The sequence below is a fragment of the Boleophthalmus pectinirostris genome, unplaced genomic scaffold (assembly GCF_026225935.1).
Source record: "Boleophthalmus pectinirostris isolate CB_2022bp ecotype Guang Dong unplaced genomic scaffold, ASM2622593v1 HiC_scaffold_22, whole genome shotgun sequence".
In the NCBI taxonomy this organism is placed as follows: Eukaryota; Metazoa; Chordata; class Actinopteri; order Gobiiformes; family Gobiidae; genus Boleophthalmus; species Boleophthalmus pectinirostris.
Genome location: NW_026571190.1, coordinates 33,452,612 through 33,465,944, shown reverse-complemented (window position 1 = coordinate 33,465,944; position 13,333 = coordinate 33,452,612). Strand labels below are relative to the sequence as shown.

The 13,333-nt window shown below is 38.2% G+C and overlaps 1 protein-coding gene across 2 annotated transcripts in view; it reads right to left on the bottom strand.

The window, feature by feature from the left end:
* cntln (centlein, centrosomal protein) overlaps window positions 1-13,333 on the bottom strand; it is a 175,889-nt gene that overhangs the window by 135,765 nt on the left and 26,791 nt on the right. For both annotated transcript variants that reach the window (XM_055158740.1, XM_055158741.1), the window contains exon 10: window positions 3,642-3,770. In XM_055158740.1, coding sequence (XP_055014715.1) covers window positions 3,642-3,770 — 129 coding nt within the window. The remainder of the gene's footprint in view (window positions 1-3,641; window positions 3,771-13,333) is intronic.

Genomic DNA, 13,333 nt, shown 5'->3' with positions numbered 1-13,333 from the left:
ACACTACCGGAGGAATAAAGCAACTAGAGCGGTGCTGGCTACGACCTGAAGGGGGTAAGCCTGTGTGTGCGTGCATGTGTGCTGCAAGCTGAGAGCGCCAAAGGTTTCTCCCTACGACTGGCTAATGAGTATGTTCATTTCCATTTACATTGTTTCTTTGACAATAATGATGTCCCATTAGGGGAGACTAAAGGGGCTATAGATTCCACAATGTGCTGGGCTTCATTACAAGAGGTGGGCAGGGAGGCCGCTCTAATTGCTCTACTAGGGGCCTCCAGGTTACACTTGATAGGACAACTGAAAGAGCGCCGGAGTAGGAGGGGGAGTTGCAGTTTGCTAGCTTTTCCTCCTCGGTGTAAAGTAAATAAATAAATAAACAGGGCAGTGGTTTAGTGCTGGAGAGAAAAAGAGGGAACAATATGCTAGTGGAATATGAATATGGGAAGAAAGGCGCTCCCCTGCGGTGTCTGAGCAGAGCTGACCAGATGGCAGGCTAAAATATGCAATGTGACTAAATGCAGAACAGTCCTTGGGCTGGAGCGGATGATGGAATGAGGGGCCTATTATGGGAATGTTAACCAGAATGAGCTCATAATCCTAAAACATAGTGTCTCTTAGTTAAAGTTAATCACTCTAATCTTTGGCTAAGTGACTTCATCAGAGAAAAACAGGCTGCATATCAGAAAGAGTTTTGCGATGTTGGCGGTGACGCATATGCAGTATTACCGAGCGACACTGCGTTCATTTGCTTTTAACCTGACGTGAGAATTGTGTAGTTGTGCCTTTTATTTTCTATTTTTCTTTTACTAATTTTAGTATTTTATATAAAATAACTCTCGTGAGCTTTAAATCATGTTATAATGCTGCTACTTCATCAAAAACATACCCGGAGTTTTGTTTTGTTTCATTCACACGTTTCAGTAACACTTTATGATTAGTCTGTCTACATCTCCAGAGCTCAAAACGCTCTGTTCCACCTTGTGATGTCATATAGTTGTAGGTCTCAAGTTTACAGCTACATTTTACCTTTTATTTCAGCCGAGATTGGCAACACCAGATCTGAAGTAATCAAAATTATTCAAGTGAAAGTACATGGAGTCTTAAAACACCGTGGAGCACTTCCTGTATTCGTACGTGACATCACAAAGTGGAACATAGACATTGAGTGTTTTCTCAGAATAAATATGCAGGGGATGTGTGTACATATTGTGACACGTGCTACTGACAAAACACAACTCTGGGTATGTTAAAGTTAGTAAATAGTTAAAGTTATTTAGAGTTTTACATGTAACTATCGGCCCTTCTCCTGAAATGTACTTTATTTGATCAATACATTATAAAACATAAAAGTAACCTATTTGCTCAGACAGTCAAAATAATTACTACGTTTTGTCTAGATTGTTAATAGACACATGTATTTGTCCGTGTACTCTTGATCAGCACCACCCTGATCAGTTTTGTACAGCGTTTGCCTGAGGGCCACAGTTGACTCCCGTGACCCGGCGTGCCCCTTCTGCTTTCATATGAACGTGGGTGCCAACCATGTGCTGGTGCTCAGCCTTAATGACTATATGCCACTAATTAGCAGATTGATCTGCATATTTCTGATGAGTGGCAGGCCAACTTGGCGAGAGCACATGTACATGGGGAAAAGTACCAGGCCAAAGGGGATTCCACGGCATCAGAAAACAAATATGACCAATCTGACATCGTTTGAATTTTAAAAAGGAGAAACATGTGGGAATACACTACAGCATCTAATTATCAATTGTATGTTAATATTTCAGTCCAGATTATGTAATAGTTTAGCTACAGACTGTGCATTGCTTTGAAGATAATCAGGGCTGGACGATATGGTCAAGAAATTTAAATCATAATTTTTTTTTTCCTATCCTATATTTTGTAAACTGCCTTAAATAACATTTATAGATATGCAATGTAAATATTTTTACAATGTATGTGTTTATTGCACAATAACTCTGCTTTGTAAGTAAGAAAGTCAGGAGTAAACTTGTTTCATAATAATCCTCAATTTCACAACTTTGCAATTTCTCAGTCAATCTCTATTATTAAAAACACAAATTAATGCAATTAATTGTCTAGCCCTAAAGATAATATGCAAAACTGGCATATTATCAAGTCAATAAAAATATTCTAATTGCTGCAAAAAAGCAGATAAAACATTGTTGTGTAATCTTTCAAACAATCTCAAGCTTTTTTACTTTTTGAGAGGATTGCTTAAAAATCAAAATAATCCAAATAAATATAGACATATTTTCATAGATATTGAATATTCTGTTAAATAATAAATATATACCTTTTACTAAAACAAATGCACTTTGTTAACTTTTTTTGAGGAAATATGCATTTATATTTTGTTGCTGTGAAAGGACAAAGTGAAGAATGGGGCGGTGACAGATGACGGCTCTGTCCTGCAGATGTTGTCTCGGGTCCAGTTGGCCGCCTGTCTCCCATTGGTCAGAAAGACACATGGGCGCCTTCTGCTTGTGTACATGTTGTGACATTGTTAGTGTCCCGGCCTGACAGAGGAAGCGCACAGAGCACAATGGGAAAAGGAGATGCAGTTGGTCCTCGCTAATGACCTGACCTGTACATGGACCCGTAATGCTGCGTAAACACCAGGGTGCAGATGAGGTAGAACACACAGACTCTCAGACTGTATCTGAGGAGAGGCACAGCTCGTATTTACTCAGAGGTCAGTGTCACCGGCAGAGGAGTACAGAGGAGACGTTTGAGCAGATCTTCTCTTCTGCTCTCCCTCCATCGCCCAGAGAGGGTCACTGTCATCAATGGGCCTCTTTTATGGCTGTGGCCGTGTGTCATGTGCGTTTGAGCCTCTCAAAGCTCAACTTGTTCAGGTTGAATAAGTGAAAGGGAATGTTGTTTTGGACCACATAAGCAAACTACGACATAAATACAGTGGATATGTAAGCATTCAAAACAGGCTTTTTCACAACTAAGTGAACAGGGAGTTTCATAGAAAAAAAAGGTCCATGTTATGAAGGTCACCATTTTCTCACAAAGTTTATAGCTGACATCCTTATTATCAGTATGAAGTATAATTATTATTATTAATTATGAATCACTAGCAGTGATTAGCAGATTAGCAGATAGATAAGACACTGAAATTATGACCAGAAACTACAAATCAAATGAGTTAAGATCATTCTATTTACAAAATGAATGCTTGTGATAATTGAGCAGTACGAAATTGAGTGAAATATCATGCACATTATAGCGCTAATTATATTAAAAAAATAGTGTCTTCTTCTGCTCCGTCTGTTAGAACAGATGACATGTGAGTGAAGAGTGTGTGAGGGCACTGAGAAGCATGTCCTGCCACACATCTGGGAGAAGTCTGAGCCGATCAAACGTCTGTGTTTTGTTCATAATGTTCTGCTGAAGCAGTAAATTAGCCAGTGCCTGAGCCCAAGGCATGCGTGAAACCAGCAGCACCACGCCGCCCGCACGCAGTGGGAGGGGCGCACACTGATAGTGTGTGTGTTGGAAACTCCAGCCAAAGGTTGGCCCAGACAGGGACTGATAAATCTGAGTTACTCCGCACCACTGGCCCTCACATCCTGTCGGCGGTTTTGATCCAAGTGTGGAGTGAGCCTTACCTTGTGTCTTGTGACAGATCTGCTGGACTGGTGTCTGAGGGTCCTTTCCTCTGCTCCTGGGTCAAACTCGTGAGCAGACACCTGCTCCGAGCTGGAGCTCCGTCTCAGAGCCGACTCAGACAGAGCTGCCTGTGGAGAGAGGAGAGAGGAAACAACCAGGATTAGCAGAACACAAATGTTAAGGGTGAACAGTGGCAGAGTGGTTAGCCCTCCTGCCTTTCTCTGAATAGAGACTACAGGTCGTCACAGGGATACACTCTTTTCCTGCTTGAAGCAGCACTTTTACCAACTGGTAAATAAAGTGAGCATTTGAATGATGTTCAGAATAAATCATTTTAGGCGTCAGTACAACAGTCGTGTCTAGTCTAATCTCCAAATTTAAATTGTAAGTAAAAGACGTGTATAAGGCCCATTCTCGATATCACAATCAAAATACAACATTCAATAGAATAACTTTCAATACAATATAATAGTGATTCTTTAAAATTACCATGTTGTGTTCAAGGATCCTGATCCTTCAAGGATAGGTTAAAATAAATTTTCAGTATTGACTCTTGTTGAAGTATCCAGTTTTGATACTAGTATCAGTATCGATTAGTATCAATATTTTTGATAACAATTATGTAAAATAGATTTCATCCACCCTTTATTAAGACTCAAAACACACCACTTTACCAGACTTCACATAAAACTTTTTGTGCATATATTTACACTATTTGATTCTTTAAAAAAGTATTTTAAAAACAGCGCGAGACAAAACTTCAGCTTCACCTGCTTACATTATCAGCATTTCAACACATCCAGCCGAACTGAGACCTGCACAACTGTTTATCTCCACCAACAGACCAGGTAAAAACGCAACGGATGTCATCACCTTTTTAAACCAGCCAGTCCTCTCTGCATTATCAGAAACCTGGCATCTGGGCGTGACCTTGTTAACTGCCAGGGTAATCAACTTTAACCAAAGGGGAGGAGAGGGGATGATAAATTATTAGTGAGGAAGATTTTGTTCATGTTTTATTAAATTGGCCTGTCAAAGTGGGCTGGTCAAATTATCTGGGGCCTCGTTTATTGGAGGCCGGCCATATTGGCACATCTGTTACAATTATTTATAATTTCCAGCCAGTCAGGAGAATGGACTGGCTTCTTCAGCATCAAGCAATTTAGAAATTAGGCGATATGAGGGAGCGTATACTAGTTCTCGTCTCACCTCTGATTTTAATCCTGCGCGAAACTAGAAAGTAAATAAACATATCAAGTGGGTAAAATGGAAAAATTGTATCTCGAGTTAGCGCAGATAAGGATGGAATTGAGGAGGGTATACGCAGGTGCTAATAGCTGAAAAAAACTGATGCGAGGAAGCTGTGAGAAGGGGGAAAAAAAGGAAAAAGGCGTTCTTGGTAATTACTGAACGCGATTAGGTTCTTGTGGGAGCTTGTCTGGCACTGACGGTCTTTGCTGGTGAGGATGCGTCAGGCAGTAGCATATGGAGAGAGCCTTGTGATTGTGCTCCCCGAAGCTCGTGACCCTTCTGCTGCCGAGCCCTTGAGCTGAATGTGAAATGAGACTTGCCAGGCCTAATGTTCTACACATGCACCGTTTATGCCACAAAACAAATCTGATTACTGTTAATTATGGAGCAGCTACGATCAGGAGGGGCCACATACACACATACACACACACACACACACTTTGGCTCCACAGACTTGAACTATCTGCAAATGGATAGATCTCTTCTTCACTATGAGAGTCTTTTTCCATTGGGTTTCTGGAGTTTTTAACTTATCAAGAACAAGGGTGCGCTCTGGGTCAGTTATCTATTTTAGTTTCCTGTGAATTTTGGTTAAACTGCTTGTCTGAAATGATAAAAACGTTCTAATTCTGATTGTGTGTTACTAACCAATGACTCTTTCACTATTTCTCAGTCACCTGTGTTGTTTTTTTCCCCTATTTTTACAGGTTAGTCTAGCCGACGTATTTGTTTTGATATGAATGACCCACGTGTCTCTCTGATTGGTCAATCCGCCTGTCAATCACGCCCTCTGAAATTGGGGAAACAGGATGCAACTCCAGATTAGAGATCGACCGATATGAGTTTTTTAATAGCAGATGCTGATACCGATTGTTGAGAAACAAGAGCAACTGATGAATCAATAAACTCTGCTGATATTTTTTATTTTATTTTATACTACATGCCCCACTCTCTCCAAATCCAAACGTTTCTATAGGCCTGTGCATATGTATATCAAAAAGAGAATTAAAAAAATTATTGAGCACCATTTTGTTTTAATGGGCAAGTAGATCTAGGTGTCGGGCAAGCACCTGTAAATGCTTAGTGTCGAGCCCTGAATTTTTATAATTTTCCTCAAATTATGTCGTTTAAATTGACAAAAAACTCCCCCAAGTCCTATTTTTTTTTAACCACAAACCTACAAGAGAGCTGTGTAGTCATGTTTCGTGCAGCTATCTCATCACATTAAAGTATTACTATAAAGCTGTGTGTGTTTTTTTATAGGTAGCACATCAAAACCAAATACCGGTTTGTGTTAGAGATTTAAAACCGATAGCAAATACACTTAAAAGTCCAAATATTGTCCCGATCCCTATTCCAGACCCACTCGTCTTTGTAAAGTTTTGTCAGAGCGTGTGGTTATAGCTGATACGGTGAGTGACAATATAAGAAACAATGGTAACACTTTATAATAACTACACCTTATTTAGCCTTAATAAAGCATGAACAAAGACTTGATTAATAATGATTCACGCTTAGTAACTACGTAATCAGTACCTGAATTAGCACTTGCACTTAATTCGCCTGTGCTGTAAATAGTTACTCATAAGTATTTCTTACTTAATTACTCATGAACTAACCATTTGTGTGTGCATTTGTAAACGTATACTTAAGTCCAAATTTGAGCATTTATTAATAATTAGTAAGCCATGAGAGAATGATTTACTAGTAATGCATTATTGTTTCTCTGGAATTTGACCAACCTTTACAAATACTTAATAAAGCATAATTAGTCTTCACTTTAGAAAAGCTCTCAGAATCACTTAAAAGATAACAGCTGCCTGAATTATCATTGCATTGCATTATTAGTAAATCATTCTCTCATAGCTTACTAATCATTAATAAATGCTCAAATGTGTACTTAAATATGCATTTGTAAACATGCAAATGGTTAGTTCATGAGTAATTAAGAAGTATTGAGTTACTATTTACAGCACAGGCGAATTTAGTGCAAGTTAAGTGCTAATTCAGGTAGTAATTAAGTAGTTACTAAGCGTGAAACATTATTAATTAAGTCTTTGTTCATGTTTTATTAAGGCTAAATAAGGTGTAGTTATTATAAAGTGTTACCGAAACAGTATTTAAATAAAAATAAATGAAACTGGAGTGATCACACAAAGTTGAATCCATACATCTTTAAAACCCGAGGAGATGAGGCCTTAGTAGGACCGTGCCGACATGCATGCAGGCCAGGTGCACTTTGTATTCACGCCACAGTTATTCATCAGAGGGCTGCATATATGCATGAGTGTGGAGTGCAAAAGGAGAGGGACTTTAGAGAAGGACAGAGTAGGATGTATATTTGGTGTGTACATAGGATCGCCTCGAGTCCGCCCACACACACGGCGTCTCTCTGACCCGGTGTATGCGCCGGAGCGGGAGGCAGAGATGTGCTTCATTAATGAGACGAGCGGCACTACACGGAGGTTCTCGTCTAATGAGAGCAGTTGAGCTGGTAAAACACACCGCTGGAGTCCATGTCATTAGTATGTCTTTGGCCCTGGACATGGCCCAGATCCAAACACTGGCGCCTGCAAAAAGTCGCGTTGACAAAAATATTCGGAAATACATTCATCCACCTTATCCTGATGCAATTGTTTTGTATTGTGTTGTTTTATGTTAGAATTTTCACACTTTAAATTGCAACATTAAGTAAAAAAAAAAAAATTCTAAAAGAAACAAGCACACTTACTTCCACGTTAGAAAACCATGTTATTTTCTGATCTATGTTATAATGTTGTTTCCTCTTTAAAAACGAACCTGGAGTTGTGTTTTGTTTCATTCATAGTTTTTTTAATACTAGGGGTGTCAAAAATATTGAAATACTGATATATCATATCATTTAATGTGATGATACAGTATCGATATCTTGGACTGCTGTATTGATATATCACCAAGAGTATTTTTTGGTATATTTTACTAAATTATTTTGTTAAAATGCTCCAGTTTTGTTGCTTGTTCAGACAAAAGGAAACTTGTTTATGCAACACATTTCACATTTTCACTGTTTTGATTTTGATTTGATTAAATGGGTGTGTTTTATTAGCCTGATTCATCAGCCGGTTTTACTTCGTTTCACTTCGTACAAACCGTCTGATCTCGCAGCCTTAGATTTCATTCGCTCGACGGTATATTAAGCTTTTCCCAAACTCGTAGGAAGAAGGACAATAAAGTCTTTCCCCTCGATGAAATTCACCAAACATTCTCTTTATTCTGTCTTTAAATCCTCGATCTCGGGAATCATTGACAACACTGAATATATGACTCTTTGCTGATTGGCTGGTGCTAGTGGCTTGTGTTTCATATGAACTTTGCACAAGAAGTGGTTTAACAAAGACTTTTAGTATCACAGCCATGATTTAGACATTATTTTTTATTGAACCGTATCGAATCGACTTGAAATATATCGTATCGAATCAAAAGCTCACTGTATCGAGATATGTATTGTATCATGGCCTATGTATCGAGGTATGTATCGTATCGGCAACTTCTTAATGATACCCAGCTCTATTTAACACACAAATGCTGTAGATTTGGGCTGTGCTTTTCTCTCAAACAGAAAACACTGTGTCCAACCTTTTGATGTCATGTGGTAATGCAGGAAGTGCTCCACTGTGTTTTTAAACTCCATACACCTTCACTAGAATCATTTGGAAGATTTCAGCCCTGGAATTTCCAATGTCTACTAAACAAAAGGTAAAAAGGCAGCTGTTAACTTGAAAACTACCGTCACAAAGTGGAACAGAGCATTTTGAGCTTTGTGGGTGCAGACAGCCTAATAATGCAAGGTGAGTGAAACAAAACACAACTCCAGGTTTGTTTTTGAGGAGGTAACAACATTATAACATGGCTTAAAGCTCACAAGAGTCAATTTTGCGTAATATAATACTGTGCTCCTCCTGGTCCTACATGCAGGGTATCCCCAGGTTTGACTACCCCAGATTTAAGACTTTTTAAAGACCTTTTTAAGACCACTTATAAGAAAATTAAGACCAACATCGCACCCATTATGCGGGCGAAAAACACCAGATCCAATTCTAACAATGACCATTACTCACAGCTTTAAATAACAAAAAATACTTTAAATATAAAACCTCATTCAGAACTCATTTATAGTAGTATGCATCGCTTGTAAAATGGTCAAAAATTTTTAAATTCATTATGTTTTTCTTTGCTCTCTTCATTTAACATTGCACTGCAGCCTGGTTGAGTAAACAAAACAAAAAAAGGTTAAAGAAATTTAAGATCTTTATGAAAAAAATAAGACTTGGACAACATAACTTAAGACTTTTTAAGGCCTTAATATAGGAACATGAAATTTAAGACGTTTTTAAGACTTCTAAGACCTCGCAGCTAACCTGGAACTTGTGTGTGAAACTGATCAAGACAGTCTACGTTTTCTTTGGGATGATAAAACTTTCTTTCTTTCCATCATTACTTCTTTTCTAACCATTACTGACGCTCCATCTGTATCATCTCCTCGACTGTTACCGTTAACTTGGTTTTGTTTGTTTCAGAGCGATTCATCACACCATTGCTGCATGTTAAAAATAATGAGCAAAATTGACAAAAAACACCACTTCCACAACTATTTTAATGCAAATTTTTGAACACTAAAAACTACTTAAAGTCACAAGACCTTCTAGAGTTATTAGGATTCCTTCCAAGCTACCCTCATTCCCAAAACACAAACACAAACAACCTACAGAGCCCATACTGGAAAGACATAATTACATCCACAGTATACTTTTAGCATTCGAATCTAACAACCATCAAAATATAATGGACCCACTCTGCACATAAGTTCATAAAAGCCCTGTAGCCGCAGATATGGTTAGCGCGGCTTGTTGTTCAAAGACAACTTTTCTCGCTCCTTTGTACTATTACGGTTTCATGTCTTTCTTTCGACGGTTGCTATTAATGATGATACTGATCAAAGACGAGGCTCACCTACGCCAAGTATGACCCGGCGAAATGGTGGGTGTAGCTGTGCATGCCCGAGCGTGCAGTTGCCGCGCATTAATTATACATCTAAAAACATTTAGATTGGCTAACATAAATAACAAGCCAGCAGCAGATGTTAAAAACCATCTCGATAAGCAGAGGGAGAAGCACCATGTGGGCTACTCGCACTTTATGGAGAGGAAAACACCCTGGTCACCTTGGGAAATGTTGTGTGCTTCAAGGTTTACGGCCAGGGACTTGGTTGTGTTAATAGCGTAATATGGTTAGGTTTTTTTTTATGGTGAAATATTGAGAAATAGAGCTGCAACAAGTAAGGAGAAAAGCTCATTATTGATACCGGGAAGCTGTTTAAGTCTCATGTGTTTACCTTTATTTGATTAAAATGTTAAAGGGCCCGTATTAAAGTATTTTCTGATTTGTGTTCATTATAAACAAAACTGGAGTTGTGTTTTGTTTCACTCACACATGTTTAAACACACAAACCCTGCAAATTTAGTTTACTTTATGATGCCATGTGGTAATACAGAAACTGCTCCACTGTGTTTTAAACTCCACACACCTTCACAAGAATCATTTGGATAATTTCAGACCTGGAATTGCCGATCTCTACTCAATTAAAGGTAAAACGTAGCTTTTAAAATGAAATCTACTACTTCATGACATCACAAGGTGGGACAGAGCGTTCTCAGCTTTGGAGATGATAACAGACTAATAATCAAGTGTTACTCAATCATGTGTGAATGAAACAAAACACAACTCAAGGTATGTTTTTGAGGAGTAACAACAGTATAACTAGGGGTATGGAAAAATATCGGAATATCATTATATCGTATCGTTTAATGTGATGATACAGTATCAATATCGGGGACTGCTGTATCTGTATCTGCTGTATATATATTTTTGCTATATTTTACTACATTTTATTACTTTACTGTGGCTATTTTTGTCACGTAGAAACAGGGGGATAACCTGAAATGCAGGACTGCTTCAAAGTATTTAATGGCAAATCCAAAACTCGAAACTAAACTGCCATGACACGAGACAAGATGAAACTCTGACAGAGACAATGGACCAACAAAAGGCAGAGGAGAACACAGGGTATAAATGCACACAGACACAGGGGAAACACATTAGGACGGGGCAAACAATCAAGACAGGAAGTAAAACTCAAAACTACAAGCAGACAGGACAAATGTCAAAATAAAACACCAAAATGAGCAAATACAACCACTACAAACATGAACCGTGACAATTTTGTTACAGGGCTACAGTTTTGTTCAGTGGAAGGAATCTTGTTTATGCGACACATTTGACATTTTCACTGTTTTGATGATTAAAATGTTTGTGTTTCATATGAACTTTGCACAAGAAGTGGTTTAACAAAGACTTTTAGTATCACAGCCATGATTTAGACTTTATTTTTTTATTGCACCGTATCAAATTTATGTAAAATATATCATATCAAATTGAAAGTGCACTGTTTCAAGATAAGTATCGTATCGTGGCCTATGTATCGAGGTGTGTATCGTATTGGTTAGGGGTGTAACGCTATCCAAGTCTCACAATACGATATCGTCACGGTACGATACGATATTTAGTGCAATACCGTGGGAAAGCTCACGATATAGGGGGAAGCTCACAATTAGGGTAACAATATCCAAAATTCTCAGTACGATATTTTCACGATATACTGTACATCTCACAGTACAATTTATTATGGTATTTTGTGGAGGCAAACAAAACTGTGAATAAGCTACTTTTTCCTCTTAAAATGCCTTGACAAGACTTAATCCATAGAACTAAGACTTAAAAATGCTTAGAAATGTTATTTCTTCTTGTTGTTTGTTGTCTGAAATGGAGCAAAGGATCATGGTCTATGTAGTTCTCTCTGTCTTTTTTTAGCTATTGTTGCACTATAACTTTTAATTTAAGCAAAGAGACTTGTAATTCGATATATTGTGATGGTCCACGATATTATTGTGAGAACTTTGACGATACGAAATCACAATATTTCGGTTATTGTTACATCCATAGTATCGGCAACTTCTTAATGATACCCAGCTCTTATTATAACATGACCTAAAGCTCAGGAGTCAAATGCATAACATAGGACCATTAGAACCTGAAATATTCCACAGTACGGCATTAGAATCGACTTGATGCATTTACTCCATTAGAGGCTTATGTATTTCAAAGTCCCAAGCTGATTCTTGAGGATATGAAATAATTATAGTATCACAATTTACATCAAGCCCTAGTTTATGAAGAAAACTCAAACTGCAGACACGTGAATAATTACTCCATTAATGTACTGCTAATAGTTTCAAAGTTTCCCATGTAAACACAAGTTCAACTCTTCCATGCAGAGTGTGCTCAATGCCTAATGTTGTATCTCCACTGCTGATGGGAGAGTAAGGCAGACTTTGAATGACTGCCCACACAATTAACAACTTACCATTCATTTAGTGCGGGGAAGGTTCCAGAAAGCCCGAGGTCTGCTATGGATAATGTTGGTCTTTAATCACTGCACAGCTCTGACAGTGGCCAAACGCTAAACTGCTATAAATACAATGGTGCGGTTAGGGGGGATATTTGATAATGATTCAATGTTCACCACGGCTACTTTTAGAGTTGCTAATGAGAGAACTCTAGATTGTGAACAAACCAACTTGTTTTAGGTCATTTGGATGTTTTGAAAGTAGAATGAAAGTACGAACTAAAATGGAGTTTAAAGTTGAATAGCTGCGACTATTGTTAAAGGTTTTCATTCCGCACTCTTCTCTCTAATTTAGGACTCTCTTTTTTTTTTTTTTTTTTTTAATCTTTATGATTATGTCTTGATTTGTTTTTATTATGATTTTAATGTATTTCTTATTCTGTAAAGCACTTTGAATTACTTTGTGTACGAATTGTGCTATAGAAATAAACTTGCCTTTCCTATGAGATGACAATGTGTTAAAATGCAAACATTAAAGAAGGGGTATTATGCAAAATTAACTTTTTCGAGACATGTTCTAATGTTCCCTCATCAAAAACATGCCATGTGAGTTTGAGTAATCTAGCGATCTCTCCTATACAAACCCTACTTATGTTTAGCAGTAAGATCCTGTGCAAAGCTCAGCCCACAAGCCTACATCACCTATGGAAAGTCTCCATAAATAACCCTCCCTGCCTCAATAGAGACAAACAGGTAACTCCACCAAGCGCCATGACAGGTCAGATCTGTGATGGGGTGAACCTACAGTCTGTATGAATGCTTGTGTTACGGTATTTTTGGCCACACAGGCTTGCCAAAGTCTGATCCCATCATATCTCAGAAGCTAAACAAGGCAGGAGTGGTTAGTACTTGGATGGGAGACCTCTGGGAAAATCAGGTGCCACAGTGGGGTGCTAGTGGCAAAAAATGTCGTTGTGTTCTTAGGCAAGACACTTAGTA